Here is a 21,992-nt window from a genome sequence, read left to right as displayed (position 1 = left end):
ATGGCCGCGGCGGCGGGCGGCGGCGGGCTAGGGGCGGCGGCGGGCGCCGCGGGCGCGGGAGGCGCGGCGACGGCCGCGGGCCTGGCCGTTTATCGGCGGAAGGACGGTGGCCCGGCCAGCAAGTTTTGGGAGAGCCCGGAGACGGTGTCCCAGCTGGATTCGGTGCGGGTCTGGCTGGGCAAGCACTACAAGAAGGTGGGTTCGCGCGCCCGTGGTGGCCGGGGAGGCCACGCGACGGGAGCCGGGCGCAGCTACTGGCCTCGCGGGCCTCGGGCCGCCCCTCCCCCCCCGCGCGCCACGAGGGACAACAAAGGCAGGCGCCGGGCCCGCCACGCCCCCGCCGTCCGCTCTCGGCGCCCGCGCGCCGGGGGCTCCAGCGGGCCCCGGGGGCCAGGCCTCTGGGAATCCCCGCATCGCGGGCGAGAGCCCCGGCTCACCCCGGTGTGCAGGAGCATCTCGAGCTCAGCAAACCGGAGGGCGTGAATCTCTTTTGTTAGCTGCATTGGGTGTGCGAACAATGATTATTACAAACTGTCCGAGCCAGGGTTGTAAGAGCAGCTTCAAGTTTTGTTTAGAGACTCATCTTCAAAGTCAAGTGAGATAGCTAAGGTTCTACTACCTGTTGTTGGTTTGGTAAAGAATGACTAGACGATTGTACTCGGAAGTTAATAAGCAGCAGGCCAATATAATGGGTGATAGTATGGATGAGCACCGATATTAAAAAATGACAGTTTTTACTTCATTGTACTTTTAGTTCCGTGTAGTGTGAGTACAAGAGTTAACGTTCACTGGTACCTAATGTGTTTCTCAGTGAGGCCTTCCCTGAGAATCCCATTTACACTAGACTGCCGCACTTCATATCAATACCTTTATTTTCTTTGTACCACTTTGTGAGATTATTTTTTTCATTTAGCTGTTTCTCCTACTTTTGGGAGGTAAGTTCCGCTGAGTCAGTGGTATTGAAAGTTGTGAATTAACCTTTTATTTATAACGAAGTGTTTTTTAACTTCCCCTTGTGGATACCTAGGAGTGACTCCCTTAGAAGGTGTGATGAAGCAGACAGCCTAAAATACCTCCTCTGCCCCAGATTTCCGAACACCCTTTTCAAGTTCCATACTTCCCCCATTGAGAACCATAGCACTGGGGCAAGGACCTTGTCAGGCCTCTTCACTGCAGTGCCCCCCCCCACCCCCATGGTTGGTACTAATTGCCTCGCCCTTAGTAGTTGCTTAGTAAATATTTGTTCAGTGAATGAAAAGACGAAGTAGTCTAGAAACCTATTCATTTGAGTTCTGCAGCGCAATGGAGTCTGTCAGGTTTTGGAGGTTGATAGGGACAGGATTGGGTTCTTTTGACATTACACTGTGGTACTTTCAGAAGTGATTGTTTCGGGGTGCCTGGGTGGCTCAGTCGTTAAGCGTCTGCCTTCGGCTCAGGTCATGATCCCAGGGTCCTGGGATCGAGCCCCATATCGGGCTCCCTGCTCCACGGGAAGCCTGCTTCTCCCTCTCCCACTGCCCCTGCTTGTGTTCCCTCTCTCACTGTGTCTCTCTCTGTCAAATAAATAAATAAAATCTTTAAAAAAAAAAAAAAAAAAAAAAAAAGAAGTGATTGTTTCTTACTGAAGTTTTAGGAAGTGAGAGACAGTATATATTTTTATATGCTTTGACTTTTTTTGCCCCAAAATTTTGCAATCACATTTGGGATTGCCAGTTTTTCTCATCTGCGTATAAGTAGACAAGAATATTGCTCTCCCTTTTACAGTGATAAATTGGTCACTTTTTTTTATGTAGGCAGCAGAGCTTCTAGAAGTGGCTAAGGGAATTGAACATATTTATATTATGAGAGTATTATTTTTATGCCCTTCAGCCAATGCTTTGGGTTTTAAATTCAGTGTACCTTAATGTAGCCTTCCCCTCCCCCAGTCTGGATTTCTTTATTGAGATATAATTGACATATAACATATTAGTTTATCAATGTAGTTTTAGCAGAAATGAGGAGTATTCCTTTGGATATCAAGGAAGAGGAAGGAGAAAGAGAAATAATAGTAATTTCTACCTCTCCAAACTCTTGTGTGCATCTGTTTGGGCCCAATTTTGTTTGAATGGGTGAAGAAGTGGTTCTGGGGCTGACTGAGGGATTTGTCCCAGAGTGTTGAGGCCATTGGGTAAATGTTGGCTCAGTGTTCTTCAGGCCTTAAAGATCAAGTAAAAGTTAGGTCTCAGGGTTTCATAAGGCCAGAGTATATTTCTTGGGCCTCCTCAAATTCAGAATTGTATATTCCTTATGCCTGACAGCCAGAATCCTGTCAGCCTTAGAGAGTGGTGTTGGAGTGGCGAAAGTACTATCCAGGACACAATATATTTCCACTCAGTGTACACATTGATGGGTTTTAACTATTTTCTGTTGCATTTAATACTACATTTTCACATTCATAAATCTCAGCAACTGAATGAAACATGACAGTGGTAGTCCCATTTTTATGAATTTTTTTTTTTTTTAAGATTTTATTTATTTGAGAGAGTGAGCACACAAGCAGGGGGAAGGGGCAGAGGCAGAGGGAGAAGCAGGCTCACCACTGAGCAGGGAGCCCGATGTGGGACTCAGTCCCAGGATCCTGAGATCATGGCCCAAGCCAAAGGCAGCCACCCAATGGACTGAGCCACCCAGGCGCCCCCCATTTTTATTAATGGGTTTATCCATGTGTTCCATGAACAACAGTTGGGCATCTAACTGTATCTGGGCACTTAAACCATTACTCAAATCCTTGTAACAGTCGTGGTTCATAGATATTTATTTCATTTTACACATGAGTGGAACCTGAGACTCCAGATATAAGTGACTTCTCTAAGATTACGATTAGGAGTGGTGAAGGTCTGCCTGGCTCCAAAGCCCCAATTTTTTTTGCTACACATAATCCCTCTCATCAAGGAATGTAGTGGAAGGTAGTGGAAAATGTAGTGGTAAAAGACATAGACACTTACTTGTAAAACTCATGTGGTTTCACATTAAAAGAACTTCGTTTTATTTTTGTTTTCTCTGTGTCCTTAGTAGGTGCTCAGTACATGTTTGTTCAGTGAATGAACAGATTCTAGTCTAGGAACCTATTCATTCAAGCTTTGTTGATAAATTTGGCTCAGGAACACGGAAGGGAGAGGGAATACTTTTTGATTAGGATGAGCTTCAACTGGGCCAAAGAAGTCCAGAGGAGGTGACTCCTGGAGGGGGGCAGGGTAGGTGATTGGGAGCACAGGGTGGTTAACCTTTGGCTTGAGGTTGCATTTGAAGTCCAGCAGCAGGGCGGAAGCTTCTTCATCTCCTACCTGAGCTGCCTTTGTATTATTGGGTACATGTCTTTTCATCCTAACTTTGATGAAGATGAAAGCTGTATTTCTGTCCGTGGTTTCTGAGTGGTTTTCAAATGATAAAACCTTACTGATTTTAATGGTTTCAACTCAGATACTTTGGAGGTGAAGGATATCTGTAAACCATTAAGTTCCCAGGTAAGTTTCTTCCTGGTTTGGCTTATTAATGAAATAAGATTTAAGATGTCAGGATGATTTCAATGTCAGGGTGATCGCTGAAGTAGACTAGATTGCCTAAGGAATGCATTTCAATACACTTTACATAAAGTATTTAACAGTTAAAGACAGTTTTTTGTTTTATGGGGCATTTGCTGCAATAGGTTTGTTTAGGGACAAGTTATTAAAATTTGGATACTTTATTGATGCCATAGATAGCATAAAGCAGATATATTGATAAAACTTTCTGAACTTATCTTTATACCTTTCTTTTCTTTCTTTTTTTATCTTCCTACCTTTCTTAATCAAAATACTTGAGACTAAAAATTTTTGGTTGTCTTAAGTAAAACATGCTGTTGAACTTTTTTTTGATCAAAAGATAAAATGTTTATGACTGAAATAATCTATAGTCATTATTTTATTTTTTTGTTAATCAGAATTCAATATTTTGAAAGCTGTCAAGAACCCTTTATGTTTTAGGTAATGTTTTTGGAAGCCATTTGAAATGAGCTCTATTATGTCACTGTAGGATAGTGAATGAGCATTATACTTCGGAAGATGTAGTTCAGTACTCTTGGCTGCTAATAACTTGTCCCTAATTGGTGGTGTCCTTGAGCAGATGACTTGATTCCTGTTTTAATTTTTCATATGTAAATTGAGAGTAAGATTGACTTCCTTAAGACTGAGTCAAACGAGATAGTTGTTGAAGATGAGGTTATGTAAATTTGAGGTGGTGATGATACTTTTGTGTATATCCCATGGTCAGCTTGCTTTATTCTTATTGGTTAAATAGAATGTTAATATTTTGAAGTGTTTAAAAGTTGATTTAAAACATTATAACATTGGCTGCCTTTTGAGTGGTTGTGAGGTATAGATTAATACATTAACATGACAGTTCATTTATGAATTAAAAATGTCATCTTTTTCGTGTTTGGTAACTTTTGTGGGTGATTTGGAAAAAGTATTTAACCAAGGTTAAATATTTTATAATTAAAAAAATTGGGGGAGGGGTGCCTAAGTGGCTCAGTTGGTTAAGCGGCTGCCTTCGGCTCAGGTCATGATCCCAGGGTCCTGGGATCGAGTCCCATGTCGGGCTCCCTGCCCAGCGAGGAACCTGCTTCTCTCTCTCCCTTGTCTCCTGGCTTGTGCTCTCACTCTCTCTCTGCCAAATAAATAAATAAAATATTAAAAATAAAAAATTTGGGGGTGCCTGGGTGGCTCAGTTGGTTAAGCGTCTGTCTTCTGCTCAGGTCATGAACCCAGGGTCCTGGCATCCAGCCCTGAGGCAGTCTGCTTCTCCCTCTGCCTCTGCCTCTCTCTCTCTGTGTCTCTCATGAATAAAATAAAAATAAAATCTAAAAAAAAATTGGATTTTAAAATAGTTAAGGTAATAATTTTGATTGAACTTTGAACCTGGCCATCTTTATTTTGAAACTATAAGGTTGTCCACATGAAACCGTTTACATGTTTTTGTATTCTGAATGATAATATAGCAAATGAAACATGCATAGTAGTGAAATTTAGAATATATATGAAGCTATGTATATAGCAGTTGCTAAACTTAATTTTTGCCTAAAGGGTTGATTTGGTTTTTGCTGAACAGCCTTCCTCCAAGATGGTGTGTTTTTCAGTTTTAGGATTTGGCATTGTTCAGTTATCTACAGGTATCTGAAAAATAGAAAGTTAGGCTCATTAATTTTTCATGTTGCTTTACTATGTACAAAAAATTGCAGTACAATTTTGTACCGAGAAACCCATTCTTATAAAAATTAAAGTTACCTTGTGGATATATACTCCATATTTTGTCAGTTCTGTAGTATACATTTGAAGAGTTTATTAAAGATTACATGAGTGCTATGAATTACTTACTGAGTATTGCTTATTAAAGATTTACTGTGTTGAGTAAATTGGAAAAAACCAGATACTGAATTGTCACTTGTAAGTGTATAGTCCTTAAAAAAGTAAACTTGAGGGCGCCTGGGTGGCTCAGTCGTTAAGCATCTGCCTTCGGCTCAGGTCATGATCCCAGGGCCCAGGGTCCTGGGATCGAGCCCCGCATCGGGCTCCCTGCTCTGCGGGAAGCCTGCTTCTCCCTCTCCCGCTCCCCCTGCTTGTGTTCCCTCTCTCACTGTCTCTCTCTGTCAAAAAAAAAAAAAAAAAAGAAAAGTAAACTTGATAGTTTTTGTGGGAATTGGCAACTGGCAATATATTATAGGAAAGGGGAATCGTAAGTAGTTTTCAGCGTTAAAAATTGTTTAACTCGGGGTGCCTGGGTGGCTCAGTCGTTAGGCGTCTGCCTTCGGCTCAGGTCATGATCCCAGGGTCGTTGGATCGAGCCCCACATCGGGCTCTCTGCTCCGCGGGAAGCCTGCTTCTCCCTCTCCCACTCCCCCTGCTTATGTTCCCTCTCTCGCTGTGTCTCTCTCTGTCAAATAAATAAAGAAAATCTTTTAAAAAAATTGTTTAACTGGTTTTTAATTTTTTAAAATTTTAAAAAGATTTTATTAGAGAGAGAGAAAGAGCCGTGGGCGGGGGGAGGGCAGAGGGAGAGGGAGAGGGAGAAGCAGACTGCCTCGGGGCTGGATGCCAGGACCCTGAGGTCATGACCTGAGCCTAAGTCAGAAGCTTAACTGATTGAGCCACCCAGGCTCCCCTTTAACTTTTAAATTATAATACAGCATATTCTTTAACTAAGATGTGTAGTAATACCTGAAACAGATTTTTAAAAAAAGTTTATTGGTTCTTTTTTTTTTTTTTGAATATTTTACTTATTTATTTGGAGAGAGAATGAGAGAGAGAGAGAGGGCACAAGCAGGGGGAGGGGCAGAGGGAGAAGGAGACCCCCCCCCTGAGCAGGGAGCCTCGTGCGGGGCCGGATCACAGGACTCCAGGGTCATGACCTGAGCCGAAGGCAGACACTTAGCCGACTGAGCCACCCAGGTGCCCCAGTTTAGTGGTTCTTAAAGTGGGTTCCCACTCCAGTTGTGTCATCTAGAACTTCTTAGAAATGCAAATTCTTGGGCCTGACCTATGGAATTAGAAACTCCAAGTGGGTCTAAAATTTGAAAAACATTATTTTAGGCCAACAAAATTGACATCTTATATGCTTAATTGTATGAAGTTTGTTTCCATTTTTTGACTGGTGTGTGGCACAGGTGTTTTACTTTGTGGCCTTACGAAAATGTTTTCACAGAACACCCTTAGTATAAAAGAAAACTTTTTATAAGGATGAAAAAGGAGTGGTCTAGAACAGGAATAGACAGATTTTTTTCTATAAAGGGCAGGAGAGTAAAGATTTTCAGCTTTTCAGGTCATGCCATCTCAATTATAACTGCTTGACTCTGCTCTTATATGAAAGCCATCATAGACAATGTGTAGTCAATGAGTGTGCTGTGTTTTGATAAAATTTTATTTATGGACACTGAAATTTGAATTTCATGTAATATGTGTCCTGAAATATGACTCTTTCTTAAAAAGATTTTATTTGTTTATTTGAGGGGGAGAGAGACAAAGCACAAGTCGGGTGTAGAGGGAGAGGGAGAAGCGGACTCCTCGCTGAGTGGGGAGCCCAACATGGGCTTGATCCCAGGACCTCGAGATCACAAGCCGAAGGCAGATGCTCAACCGACTGAGCCACCCAGGTGCCCGGAAATATTATTCTTTATTCTTTAAAATTTCTTTCCAGAGGTGCCTGGGTGGTGCAGTCGATTAAGTGTCTGACTCTTTGTTTCAATTCAGGTTGTGATCTCAGGGTCATGAGATCCGGTCCTGTGTCGGGCTCCCTGCTCAGCGCGGAGTCTGCTTGAGATTCTCTCCCTCTGCCCCTCCCGCTCATGCTCTCTCTCTCTGAAATAAATAAATCTTAAAAAAAATGAAATAAAATAAAATTTCCTTCCAACCATTTAAAAATCAAAAAACTGTTCTTAGCTTGTGGGCCACAGAGAAACAGGCAGTGGACTGGATTTTACCAACCTTTGGTCATGTAATATACAGCATTCCAACAAAATACCAGTCTTTAGCAAAGTGAACTGCATGCTGGGTGTTTCATTTAGAGTGGAAAGCTAATGCACCTGTATAAATAAAATTTGGGAGGATACTAAGCTTTAAGAAGAATTGCCTTTTATATCATGCCTTATCTTTGCTTGGCAGTAGTACAAATTGAGAGCCATTCAATTTAGTAAGAGTAGACGGTGCAGCTGATAATCATTTTGCCATATATAAATCACTTACAAATTATTTTTTGTAATAGAAACCTACCATATTAATCTTGAAATGTTGGATGATACTGGGAACGAGGTTTGTTCCAGGAAGAAAAATTCATTTTACTATCTTTTGTTATCTTTTCAATTTCAAGGAGGTATAGATGTTTTTCCTTTTCAAAATTGGAGGTTTAAAAAAATTTATTGAATGGGGCGCCTGGGTGGCTCAGTCGTTAAGCATCTGCCTTCCTGCTCGGCGGGAAGCCTGCTTCTCCCTCTCCCACTCCCCCTGCTTGTGTTCCCTCTCTCGCGGTGTCTCTCTCTGTCAAATAAATAAAATCTTTAAAAAAAATTTATTGAATGTATTGGCTTTTCAAAGTGATATTGAACATTTCGTACTTAATTAAACTTTCACATTTAATTTAACTTGCTGATTTATGCTTTCCCTGTCATGTTACGTATTTCCTTGCTGTGGAACCAGCTTGCTCTCTGCCACTGGTTTGGCCTTTGGACATTGTCGACATTAGCGTGGATAACTTTTCAGATACATTTGTTTACAATTTTTTAAAAGATTTTATTTATTTATTTGAGAGATAGCAACAGAGATAGTGACAGAGATAACGAGAGAGAGCACAAGTGGGGAGGAGAGAGAGAAGCAGGCTCCTGTGGAGCAGGGAGCCCGATGTGGGGCTCGATCCCAGGATCCTGGGATCATGACCTGAGCTGAAGGCAGACACTTAACCAACTGAGTCACCCAGGTACCCCTAAAAAATTTTTTTTATTGTAGTAAAAAACGTAATGATTTACCATCCTAACCATTTTTTTTTTTTAAGATTTTATTTATTTATTTGACACAGAGAGCGAGAGCAGGAACACAAGCAGGGGGAGTGGGAGAGGGAGAAGTAGGTTTCCCACTGAGCAGGGAGCCTGATGCGGGGCTCGATCCCAGGACCCCAGGATCATGACCTGAGCCAAAGGCAGACACTTAATGACTGAGCCAACCAGGCGCCCCCCCGTCCTAACCATTTTTAAGTGCACATAAAAATAACCACTTTATTATATTCAAAACTTCTTGGCATAAAACAACCTATTTTTTTTTTTTAAAGCTTTTATTTATTTATTTGACAGAGAGAGAGAGAGCAGGGATACAAGCAGGGAGAGTGGGAGAGGGAGAAGCAGGCCTCCCGCGGAGCAGGGAGCCTGTTGTGGGGCTTGATCCCAGGACCCTGGGATCATGACCTGAGCTGAAGGTAGCTGCTTAACAACTGAGCCACCCACACACCCCTAAGACAACCATTTTATTATGCTCAAAGTTTCTGTGTGTCAGGAATTTGGAAAGGTACGATGGGGACAGTTGTCTCTGAGAACTGTGTCTAGGGTTTCAACTGGGAAGATTTGATGATTGGGGATAACTTGACAGCTGGGGGCAGAATCATCTGGAACCATCTTTTTTTTTTTTTTTAAGATTTTATTTATTTATTTGACAGAGAGAGACACAGCGAGAGAGGGAACACAAGCAGGGGGAGGGGGAGAGGGAGAAGCAGGCTTCCCGCAGAGCAGGGAGCCCGATGTGGGGCTCGATCCCAGGACCCTGGGATCATGACCTGAGCCGAAGGCAGACACTTCACGACTGAGCCACCCAGGCGCCCCTAGAACCATCTTTACTCATGTATCTGGTGGTTGTACTATCAGTCTTCTGGGACGTCACCTGGGGCTTCTGGCCATAGCATCTCCAAGAGGCTTCTCCATGTAGTCTGGGCTTCCTCAAAGTATGGTGTGCTCAGGGTAGTTAGACTTAGTGGTAGTTCAGGACTCCAGAGGTGACTGTCCCCAGAGGACTATGTGAAAGCTTTTGACTTACCCTCAGAGGTCCCACAGCATCACTCCCCCACCCCCCCCCACTGCATTCTAATGGTTACAAGTTAGTCATTAAGGATGGTCTTTTTTTTTTTTTAAGATTTTATTTATTTATTTATTTGACAGAGACAGCGAGAGAGGAAACAAGCAGGGAGAGTGTGAGAGGGAGAAGCAGGCTTCCCGCTGAGCGGGGAGCCAGACGTGGGGGTCAATCCCAGGACCCTGGGATCATGACCTGAGCCGAAGGCAGACACTTAACGACTGAGCCACCCAGGCGCCCCAAGGATGGTATTGATTCAGCAAAAGAAGGGCATACACCCTATTTCTTGATGAGAGGAGTATCAAAGAAATTTGTAGGCCTGTTTTAAAAACAATACAGTCTGCTCTCTGGCCACAAGTTATTTATATTCATCCCACTTACAAAATACATTGGCTAATAGGTCTCATCTGATTATAGTATCAGGCTCAAGTTTGAGGTTCAGGATCTCACCATCTACTTTAGGTGCAGGTGCACACGAGATGACTTGGATTCATTGCTTGGGCATGGTTTCTCCTGAGACCTGTTAACTTTCCCTCCCCACTGTACCCAGTATTTTTGTAAGCCTCTTTACAGCAAAGACCATGGCTCAGACCTGTGCAAATCTGTCACCTGGCCAGTGTTAGTAGGTAATAGGAAGTAAGCTACCATTCTCTTCCGCACGATTGTCCCAGTTTTTGAGTCCTCATCTTTATCTTACAGTATGTTCATGCGGATGCTCCTACCAACAAAACACTGGCTGGGCTGGTGGTACAGCTTCTTCAGTTCCAGGAAGATGCCTTTGGGAAGCATGTCACCAACCCGGCCTTCACCAAACTCCCGGTAAGTACATCAGCTTATAATAACACTGGGGAATCTGCAGTTTCTGTGCTCTCAAGTGCACCCTACAGCTCTTTCCTTTATTGCTACTATCCTGTAGAATAAACAAAGAGCCTCAACTGAATTTTAGCTATAGATTATTATTGCTTTTTAAGTGTAGGAAGCTCCACTTTCAGGAGTCATTTAACATTTGCATGAAACATCACAATAGGTATTTATAGACTTAATTATGAACATTTTACTATGTTGTAGTTTCCTTGTAGTCTCTGCTATACCAGGTCTTCTCCATTCTTTCTCCTGATTCAATTCTTGTGGCTAGGATACTTTCTTGTGGAATTTTTATCTTGTGTCGGTAAGATTTTCTGAGCTTGTGTGAAATATAATTCTGTTGTCCTTGCAATTGATACTTTGATAGTTTGGTTTGGTATATAAATACTGGGTTATGCTTTTTTTCCTTTTGAAATATGTAGGTTTTATTCTTTTTATTTTTAAGTTTGTTTATTTTTAGTAATCTCTACACCCAGCATGGGGCTTGAACTCATGACCTGGAGATCAAGAGTCGCATGTCTACCAACTGAGCCAGCCAGGTGCCCCTGGTTTTGTTCTTTCCTTAACATTTGATTTTGTAGAGAAAAATCTGATACTTGATTTTCCCCTTTTTTATACTGATCTTTGAAATTCAGAAATATGACTAGTTACAAGTCATGATCTGACGATTCAGTAATGTTTCTTTAGCTCAGGGAACATTCAGTCTATTAGTCCCTCCCATCCTGTATTCCTTCATTTATATTTTTGAACTTTATTTGTGCAGACATTAGAGTTCTAGGAATTACTTGTAGCTTTTCTCATAATTTTTGTCTTCTGATTCTCTGATTTGGAGTTTTGCAGTTTCCAGTCTGATGTTTGCTTCCTCCACTGAATTTATAGGTAGACCTTTTTTTTAAATCTCAAGTTTCTGATTTGGGTGTTCTTATTTCATCACTAACCTTTTTGTTTTAACAATCCATTGCTCTCTCGGGTATAATTGAGAATAGGAGATAGTATACGTTTTTTTACTGATCTTGCAGTAAATGTGTTTAGTTTGCTTATGGTATTTTTGCTGTCCATACATTTATTTTTATTTAGTCAGATACAGAATTGTTTTGTTTGTTTTGTTTTTGTTTTGTAATCTCTACCCCCAATGTGGGGTTGGAACTTATGACCCTGAGATCAAGAGTCACATCAAGAGCCAGCCAAGCGCCCATAGAATTGTGGTTTTTGAATCATGATAGGAAGCTTTCTTCACTCGTAGGTGAGGAAGGAATTTAGTCAGGTGTTCTTCTAGTACTTATATGGCTTCATTTTTTATACTTAATTCTCATCTATTTAGATTTTATCTTGGTGTTCAGTGTGAGCAATAGATCCAGTTTTATCTTTTTTCTTAGGATTATCTGGTTATCCCAGTGATGTTTATTAAAAAGTGCTTCTTTCCCCCCACTGATATGAGCTCAGCAAGTATTAAGCATTTGGTTATTTATCAAATTCTGAGACTTTAAAGAGCAATACAGTGTATTGTTTGTCCTCAGGGGCTGCATACTCTAGTGAGCTGAATGAATAGAGCCTTGGAGTTTCCTGGTGATCCTGGTGATGAGATGTCTTCCAGGGGAAAGGGCATTTGAATTTGAGACTTGAAAGTTGAGTATGAGTTCTTCAGGGAAATTCTGAGGGGTGGGATTTTCAGGCAGTGATAGCAACGTGTAAAAGCATAAAGGCCTGAGAAAAGGTGGTACTTGAAGGTAGTTGTGACAGTTCAACAAGATTAGAACTGAGGGGCGCCTGGGTGGCTCAGATGGTTGAACGTTTGCCTTCGGCTCGGGTCATGATCCTGGGGTCCTGGGATCGAGTCCCGCATAGGGCTCCCTGCTAGGCAGGGAGCCTGCTTCTCCCTCTGCCTCTGCCTCTCTCTCTCTCTCTCTGACTCTCATGAATAAATAAATAAAACATAAAAAAAAAAAGACTAGAACTGAGGACAAATAGGCAGAGAAGTGGGCTAGAGTCTGTCGTAATAGGCCAAGTTTACTGTGCTAGATGTGTGGCCTTTATCTCGTAAGTGATGGGGAACCATAACAAGGGAGAGAGTAGTAGGTGGCTTAGTTGATTTTGGGTTTTAGAATAACCCCACAGGCTTCAGTGTGAAGAATGGGTTGGAAGCTGTTGAGATTGGAGGCTTTGAAAACTCTTCATGAAGAAACTGCTCTCATAATCCACTGTTATGGTCCCCTGTGGAGGAAACAGTGGATTGATTGATTGATTGATTGATTTTTAAAGATTTTATTTATTTGAGAGAGAGCAAGAGTGCGTGCGAGAGAACACGAGCGGGGGGAACAGCAGGTAGAGGGAGAAGCAGACTCCCCGCTGAGCAGGGAGCCTGAGGTGGGGCTCGATCCTAGGGCTCCGGGGCCATGACCCGAGCTGAAGGCAGACACTCAACCAACTGAGCCACCCAGGCGCCCCAGAAGCAGTAGATTTAAAGAGGATGGAAAGGAACTCAGAGTTTAAGGGGGCAGAACTTGGTAATATCTTGGGGGGGGCAGTATAGGGGCTGGAAAGAGAAAGAATTTACTAGGAGGACTACACTGAGCAATCAGACACCGTTAGCGCGAAGGGGAAAGCCAGAGTAAAAGCAGGTTCCTGGGGAAAGGTACTCAGTTTAGCCTGTGTTATGGTTGGTTCTCTGATAGGCACCTCGGGTTTAGAAATCTTGTGGGTACGAGGAAATGAGGTCTGGAGTTTAGAGTACAGGTTGAATTAGAAAAGATTTGGGAGTTACTGTGTACTGGATGAATTCACAGTTGTGGAGCAAGATCATTCCTTCTCTTTGGATTTGCTTTTTAACTTTATCCTTTTAAAATACCTACTTTTTAATGTGTGATTTATGTTGTGTATGTGTAATATATTAGCAGTGTAGTAAGTACCTGTATATAATTTATGAATAAATTTTTAGATATTGGAGGGACATGTCTATTTTGTACTAATGGGAATTACTCAACTGGATGATCAACTTCATTTTCTTAGCCATGTGACTAATTGAGGTTCTGGGGTAACTTTTGTAAGTTTAAAATTAATTCAAAGTAAAAATTTTGCAAGAATAATGCAAAGAACTTTCATTTTCCCTTTATTCAGAATCCCCGATTGTTAACATTTTACTACATTTGCTTTATCACTCTTTTTCTCTGTGTGTGTGCGTGTTTTTTTTTCTGAATCATTTGAAAGCTCCGTGTTCCTTTACCACTAATTACGTGGGTTTACTTCTTTTTTTTTTTTTTTAAAGTTTCTTCTGTCTTATATTTTTTTTTTTTAAGATTTTATTTATTTATTTGAGAGAGAGAGAATGAGAGAGAGCACATGAGAGGGGGGAGGGTCAGAGGGAGAAGCAGACTCCCTGCTGAGCAGGGAGCCCGATGCGGGACTCGATCCAGGGACTCCGGGATCATGACCTGAGCCAAAGGCAGTCGCTTAACCAACTGAGCCACCCAGGCGCCCTACATGGGTTTACTTCTTATTCCTGTATATTATGAAGCAGATTAGAATTACTAATTAGGAACTGATTGAAGTTATCATGTAAAACATTGCAACATAATACGTATAGATTGTACTTTATTAAGTATAACATTAATATTTAGAATAAAATTTACAGATAACATTACATGAAGTATTTTCTTTTTTTTTTTATTTTTTTTATTTTTTTTTTTAAAGATTTTATTTATTTATTTGAGACAGAGAGAATGAGAGAGAGAGAGCACATGAGATGGGGGAGGGTCAGAGGGAGAAGCAGGCTCCCTGCCGAGCAGGGAGCCCGATGCGGGACTCGATCCAGGGACTCCAGGATCATGACCTGAGCCGAAGGCAGTCGCTTAACCAACTGAGCCACCCAGGCGCCCCATGAAGTATTTTCTATTATGTGATTCACATTATTTGGTATTTCTAATTAGGATTGTATGAATGGTCTTAAAAAATAGTATGTACAAGAGGCTTTATTCATGGGATATTTAACTCTTGGGAATGAAAGCATTATTTTTTTTCCAGATTTTAAAGATTAGGGAAGAATATTTTTAGGCAAAAGCCATAAATAAAAATAATTCATGGCGTAGTGCCAGTGGGACCAGATGTACTTTTCTTCCTCTTAAAATAGTGTTTAACATTTTCCCAAATGAAAGGGATTGATGTAATGTGTAATGGTGTCAAGTAAAAGGGGATGAGAAAGACAGTTAATGAAGCAAAGAATGTTTTAGTGAAACATGTCCGCTGTTTAACCTTAAACTTTTTTTTTCTTTTTTTCTTTCTGAATAAATGGTACTGGTATAAGAGTTCACTATTTGGGCTGATTCTTTTTTTTTAATCAGAGTGGAACTTTAGGGACTGACTTCCTAAGTCGTACCGGATATTAAACAGCTGGCTCAGTGTAGGGTATGTTCTATCTAATGCTAAATGGAGAAGTTAGGATTTAGGGAAGATTTGAAGGTTTATAAGACTAAAAATAATGTTGTATAGGCAGGGACTCCTGGCTGGCTCAGTCAGTAGAGCATGCGACTCTTACTCTCAGGGTTGTGAGTTGGAGCCCCACATTGGGCACTTAAAAAATAATACGTTGCATAGGCAAACAAAACATGAATTGAAACAGAAGAAAAAAGTGTTTTTACCTCCACCACAATTAAAAATTTTGTTTTTCTATAATCTCTTCAAGCCTCAGTGCATAACATTATTGTAATGATAGGGTAGAGTCAGTTTTGTATTCTGCCTTTTAAAATAGATCATAAGCAACTGTGTTTAAAAACAACAAAGCTCTAAGATCTAGAAGATTGCTAGAAGGTCAAGTCAGAGTCTAAAGTAGCAGAAGATTTTTTTAAGTACGTTCATGAGATGTTCAAAATTTTCACTTATCATTACACTTAAAAAATTAATCCTTTCATTTGCAACTATGACCTGACTACACCCTACTATTCCATAAATTTCGGAGTGGAGAGACTACTTTTGGGAACATGGGACGAGAAAGAAGATTCTAAGTGTTTTATAAGTACTGGAAGTTAGTCCTTTAAGTTTGTAGCTTAGACCTTTGCCTTATGAAAGTGCAATGTAAGTAAGTGGCTGTTTAAGTGAGTTGGTGGGGAACATTTACTCTGTGGTGCAATGATTTAGCTTCATTTTGCTTTTCTTTATATGTATCACCATGTTTGTATGAATCTCTATGGAGAATAGTGTAGTTTTGCTTGTCTTTGAATTTTATAGGAATGGAATCCTAAGTATCTGTGTTGTGAGCCATGGAGGAAGTATTTGTAACCATGAAAAGACACGTTGAGCCAAAATGAGGGAGATAGTCCAGCTGAACTGTCCAGCCATGTCCTGTAGATAGTACAAATTACTGTAGATAAAAGGATAAGTCCGAGAAACTCTGGTCAATTCTCTTCTTGCCTGTGTAATTCATCTGCAAGGACAGTGAGCCTAGATGATCTGGCATGACTGGTTAGAGCCCAGTGGACTGCACAGTATGGGCTTTTAGGGTCTGGACTTGGATGCCACGCAGAGGGCATGCTGGACCAGGTGTTGATTAGGGCTCCAGAAAACTATAGGACCAGTGTTAATGGCAGGCCTATAGTCCCATCTGTACCATGTGGAGTCACAAGTAGAAACCTTAGTTCACTGGCATTGTATTCCTGATTTGTTTGGGTGATGTTTTATTTATTTTTTACCTGTTACCCCCCCTTTTACTTCCCCCCCCACCATTTCCCTCTTTCTTTTCCCATAATGTTTCTCCCTCCAACTTTACTCATGTCTGATGGATGCATTATAAATGGTACATATTTAAATTTGAGTTCAAGATTTCAAGGTAATGACATTTCCATCATCCCCAAAAGTTTCCTTGTAACCCATCTCCCACCCCGGTCCCCTGGCACCATTGAGGGTACAGATTCATTTACAACTTCATGAAATTGATATAAATAGATCACACAGTATACTTTTTTTGCCTCAGTTCTTTCACTTATCATAACGGATTTTGAGATGTTCATCTGTGGTGTTCCGTGTGTTATTTTTCCTTTTTATTGTTGATTAGTATTCCATTGTATGGATAAACCACAGTTCATTTATCCTTTTACTGTTTGATGGGAATCTGGGTTGTTTCCAGCTTTCTTTCTTTCTTTTTTTTTTTAAAGATTTTATTTATTTATTTGACAGAGAGACAACAGCGAGAAAAGGAACACAAGCAGGGGGAGTGGGAGAGGGAGAAGCAGGCTTCCCGCTGAGCAGAGAGCCCAATGTGGGGCTCGATCCCAGGACTCTGGGATCATGACCTGAGCTGAAGGCAGACGCTCAACGACTGAGCCACCCAGGCGCCCCTGTTTCCAGCTTTCTGAGTAAAGCTGCTATCATTGTTAATGTACAAATCTTTTTGTGACATGTTTTCATTTCTCCTAGGTAAATAACCTAGGAGTGGAATGTTTGGGTCATAGGGTTGGTAGCATTTAACTTTAGAAGAAATTGCTAAACTGTTTTCTAAAGTGGTTGTATCATTTTACATACCATCTAGCAGTGTAGTGTCTGAGAGTTCCAGTTCCTTTGCATTCTTGTCAGCGGTTGATATGATTAGTCTTCATAATTTTATCCATTTTGATAGGTATGTAGTGAAATCTCATACTTTTAATTTGCATTTTCATGATGACTGATGATGTTAAACATCTTTTTATGTGCTTATTGACCATTTGTGTTTCTTCCTTTGTTTTTCAAACAAGTTTTTAATTTGGTCCCCATGACCACCCCACATTCAGAGATTTGCCAGAAGGACTTATGGAACTCAGCCTATACTTGTATTTATAACTAAGATTTTTTTTAAGTTTATTTAAGTAATCTCTGCACCCAACCTGGGGCTGGAACTCCGAACCCTGAGATCAAGAGTCACATGCTTTTCCAGCTGAGCCAGCTAGGTGCCCCATGTACTTATAACTAAGATTTGTAACAGCAACGTAGTAAATATACAAAGCCTAGTCACAAGGAGAAAAGACACAGGTGTAGCCTGAAGGAATCTATACTGCAGGCTTCTGTGTGCTCTCTTTCTTGAGGCATCACACAAAGTGCATTCTTCCCCAGCATTGAAGATGTAATAGCATACGGGCAATATTTCTGCCCAGGGAAGCCTGTTAGAGTCTCACACCCAAGGATTTTATTGGGGGCTGGTACCTTTTGTCTAGCACATATTTAAACTTCCAGGCTCCCCCTAAGGAAAGCAGGTATTCATCATAAACCACATTATTTGTTCAAATAGTCTAGGCTCAGTGAACCACCCTTCTTATCAGGTGACTAGGAATACTCCTAGAGGCAGATTCCCAGATGCTAGCCAAGGGCCAATTGGCAAGCAGGCCTTACTGAGGGTAGTCATCTCAGGCCTGCTGTGTTAATTCTTTTCTGCACAGCTTTTTTTTTTTTAATTAAATTTTAAAAATTATATGTTTTGCATATAGGTTCTTTATAACATATATATATTGCAAGAATTTCCTCCCAGTTTGGGATTTGACTTTTTGTTTTCTTATCAGTGTCTTCCCAAGAACAAAAGTTTTGGATTTTGATTAAATCCAATTTATTGATTTCTATGATTTGTGCTTTTTGTGTTCAGAGGAACCTTTGCATACCCCAAAGTTACAGACTGTTTCCAGTATTTTTCTTCTAGAGATTTTATAGTTTTAGGTTTCATGTATTTTGGGTTAATTTTTATGTGTAGTGTGAGGGTAAGGGCTAATGTTCTTTTTTTCATTTATGGATATTTAGTTTTTTATTTTATTTTATTTTTATTTTTTTAAAATATTTTATTCATTTATTTGACAGAGAGTGACAGCTAGAGAGGGAACACAAGCAGGGGGAGTGGGAGAGGGAGAAGCGGGCTTCCCTCTGAGCAGGGAGCCCATTGCGGGGCTCGATCCCGGGACCCTGGGATCATGACCTGAGCCTAAGGCAGCCGCTTAACCAACTGAACCACCCAGGCGCTCCTAATTTATTTTATTTTTTTAAAGAGTTTATTTATTTGATAGGGAGACGCAGGCAGAGGAAGAGGGAGAATCAGGCTCCCCGCTGAGCAAGGAGCCTGACGTGGGGCCTGATCCCTGGACTCCCGGATCATGACCTGAGCCGAAGACTGAGTTAACCTGCTGAGCCATGCAGGCTCCCCATATCCGGTTAATTTAGAGCTACCATTTGTTGTAAAGATGTTCTTCTTTGAATTGGCTTAGCACTTTAGTTGAAAATTAGTTGACCAGATGTGTGTGGGTGTATATCTGGATTGTTTTTTCCTGTTGATTGAAATGTCCATTTTTTTGTTAATACCACATTTTTGATTACTATAACTTTATGATGAGTCCCCCCCCCCCCCCCGATCTTTATGCTTTTAATTTCCTTTTCTTGCCACATTGCACTGGGTAGCACGTCTGACTCAATATTGAATAGAAGTGGTTAAGACGGGGTTCCTGGCTGGCTCAGTTGGTAGAGCATGTGGCTCTTGATTTGGGGATTGTGAGTTTGAGCCCCACATTAGGTGTAGAGATTACTAAAAAAAAAATGTTTAAGACAGAAATTCTAACCGTATTCTTGTTAATGGAAAAACATTCAGTTTTGCACTATTAAATATGATATTAGCTGTAGGTTTTTCATATGTGATCTTAATTCAGATTATGGAAGTTCCCTACTATGGCTAGTTTGCTGAGAGCTTTTATTGCAAATGACTGTTGGATTTTTTTTTTTTAAAGATTTTATTTATTTATTTATTTGAGAGAGAGAATGAGAGAGAGCATGAGAGGGTGGAAGGTCAGAGGGAGAAGCAGACTCCCCGCTGAGCAGGGAGCCCGATGCGGGACTCGATCCCGGGACTCCAGGATCATGACCCCAGCTGAAGGTAGTCGCTTAAGCAACTGAGCCACCCAGGCGCCCTGGCTGTTGGATTTTATATGCTTTTTGTGTATCTTTTGAGATGATCAAGAGGTTTTTCTTTTATTCTGTTAATATGGTGAGCTTCATTCATTCCCTCATTTTCAGTTCATCTACCTGGTATTCCAGGATAAACCCTACTTGATCATGATACATTATCCTTTTTACATATAATGGGGTTTAACTTGCTGTATAAAAGTTTTCTTAAGTATTTGATAGGTGAGTAGTTGTATCTCGTTTTAACGTGCATTTCCCTGATTATGTATGATGTGGAGCCTCTCTTCATCTCTTTCTTATTTTATTTAAGATTTTATTTTAAAGATTTTATTTATTTGAGAGAGAGCGTGTGGGCGGGGGGTGGGGGGGAGGGGCAAAGGCAGAGGGAGAAGTCTGCAGGGAGCCCTATGCAGGGCTCAGTCCCAGGACCCCCGAGATCATGACCTGAGCCGAAGGCAGATGCTTAACCCACTGAGCCACCTAGGCACCCCTTAAAGCTTTACTTTTAAGTAATCTCTACACCCAGTGTGGGGCTTGGACTGACAACCCCGAGATCGAGAGCTGCACTCTTAACCATCTGAGCCAGCCAGGCACCCCATCTCTTTCATTTTTGAAGGGCAGTTTTGCAGGATACACTTTGACAAGTTATTTTACTTTCAGCACTTTACCTGTATCTTCTCATTATTCTGGCCTCCGTGGTTTCTGAATAGAAATTGGGTGTTAAATGTTATTTAGAGTTCCTTGTATATGATGAGTCACTTCTCTCTCCCTGCATTTTATTTATTTTTATTTTTTTATTTTTTAAAGATTTTATTTATTTATTTGACAGAGAGAGACACAGCAAGAGAGGGAACACAAGCAGGGTGAGTGGGAGAGGGAGAAGCAGGCTTCCCGCTGAGCAGGGAGCCTGATGCGGGGCTGGATCCCAGGACCCTGAGATCATGACCTAAGCCCAAGGCAGACCCTTAACGACTGAGCCACCCAGGTGCCCCCTCCCTGCATTTTAGATCCTTTGTCTTTCTTTTGACAGTTTGAATATAAAGTGTCTTGGCGTGGAGAAAGGAATGAATAGGCAGAGCACAGAGGATTTTTAGGACAGTGAAACTGTCCTGTGTCCTACTATAATGGTGGATATACGTCATTATACATTTGACAAAACCTATAGAATGTGCAACACCAAAAGTGAACCCTAATGTAAACTGTGGATTTTGGATGATAATGATGTGTTTGAGTTCATTCAGCTTGGAGGTTGTTGAACTTCATGGATGTATAAATTCACGTTCTTCATAAAATTTGGGAAGTTTTGGCCATAATTTTTTCATATATTTGGTGTTCTTTTCTCTCTTTTGGGACTCTCATAATGTGTATATTGGTAAATTCGATGGTGTTACATAGGTCCCTTACACTGTGTTCATTTTTCTTTCCTTTTTCTTTCCTCTGGGATAGTTTCTGTCAGTTTTTTTTCCCTCTGAATGGGCCATACTTTCCTGGTTCTTCGTATGCTGTGTAATTTTTTTTTGTAAAAAACAGGGCAGTTTGTGTGTTGTAATGTGCTAATAACACAATAATAAATGCTAATAATAAATAAGTTAGATTCTCTGCCATGCCCAAGCATTGCTGTTGTTGCTTGATGAAGGCTACAGACATTTGTTTGCCGAATTTTACAAAGTACGTTTGTAAAGACTATATTCTTTGTCAGTATTGTCATTGATGTTTCTGTGCTGTTATTCTTCATGGCCAGCCAGTTATCTTTCAGAGATTTCCAATTTTACTTTTTTTTTTTTATTTATTTTTTTATTTTTTTATTTTTTTTTTAAAGATTTTATTTATTTATTCATTAGAGACACAGAGAGAGAGAGGCAGAGGGAGAAGCAGGCTCCCAAGGAGCAGGGAGCCCGATGCGGGACTCGATCCCAGGACCCTGAGATCATGACCTGAGCCGAAGGCAGACGCCTAACCATCTGAGCCACCCAGGCGCCCCTGCAATTTTACTTTTGTTAGAAGATGTTTTGTGTATTATATCAGCATTTTTAGTTCTTTTTCAGCAGGACGATTCTGGATACTGAGCCCAGTATATTTTCTGTAATGATTTTTTTAAGCATTTTAGGTTTTGGAGATCAGAGGTTTTGGAGATCAGATCAAAGTATAGGTCTCTTTGATCTGACTTGAATCAGAAGTCTTGAGAGAATTTAAAAGCCGTTGATTTTGCTAAAATAAAGCTCATTCCTTTTTTTTTTTTTTTTTAAAGATTTTATTTATTTGACAGAGAGGGAGAGAGAGAAAGCACACAAGCAGGGGGGAGCAGGAGAGGGAGAAGCAGGCTTCCTGCCTAGCAGGGAACATGGCCCGATGTGAGGCTCCATCTCGGGACCCTGAGATCATGACCGGAGCTGAAGGCAGATGCTTAACCTACTGAGCCACCCAGGTGCCCCTCATTCATTTCTTAAATTGAAATAATGTAACATAAGGAATCACCTCAGATCAGTTTCTGGAACCAGGTGTTATGAAAGAGCCCTGGGCTTTGGAGTTAACTAGCTATGTCCTAGCACTCTGTGACCTTGGGGGAGGGTACTTCCACCTGTACTACTGCTTCTGGGAAAGTGTTTCTTACTCTACAGA

General features: G+C 41.1%; 1 protein-coding gene across 1 annotated transcript in view; it reads left to right on the top strand.

The window, feature by feature from the left end:
• SMARCC1 (SWI/SNF related, matrix associated, actin dependent regulator of chromatin subfamily c member 1) overlaps positions 1 to 21,992 on the top strand; it is a 173,068-nt gene continuing 151,076 nt past the window's right edge. The window contains exons 1-2 of the mRNA XM_032412625.1: positions 1 to 195; positions 10,317 to 10,436. Of these exons, the coding sequence (XP_032268516.1) occupies positions 1 to 195; positions 10,317 to 10,436 (315 nt within the window). The remainder of the gene's footprint in view (positions 196 to 10,316; positions 10,437 to 21,992) is intronic.

This window comes from Phoca vitulina, unplaced genomic scaffold (assembly GCF_004348235.1).
Source record: "Phoca vitulina isolate PV1807 unplaced genomic scaffold, GSC_HSeal_1.0 scaffold13, whole genome shotgun sequence".
NCBI classification, from domain to species: domain Eukaryota; kingdom Metazoa; phylum Chordata; class Mammalia; order Carnivora; family Phocidae; genus Phoca; species Phoca vitulina.
The sequence above is the reverse complement of the archived record's forward strand: the minus strand, read 5'-3'. Positions and strand labels throughout refer to the sequence as shown.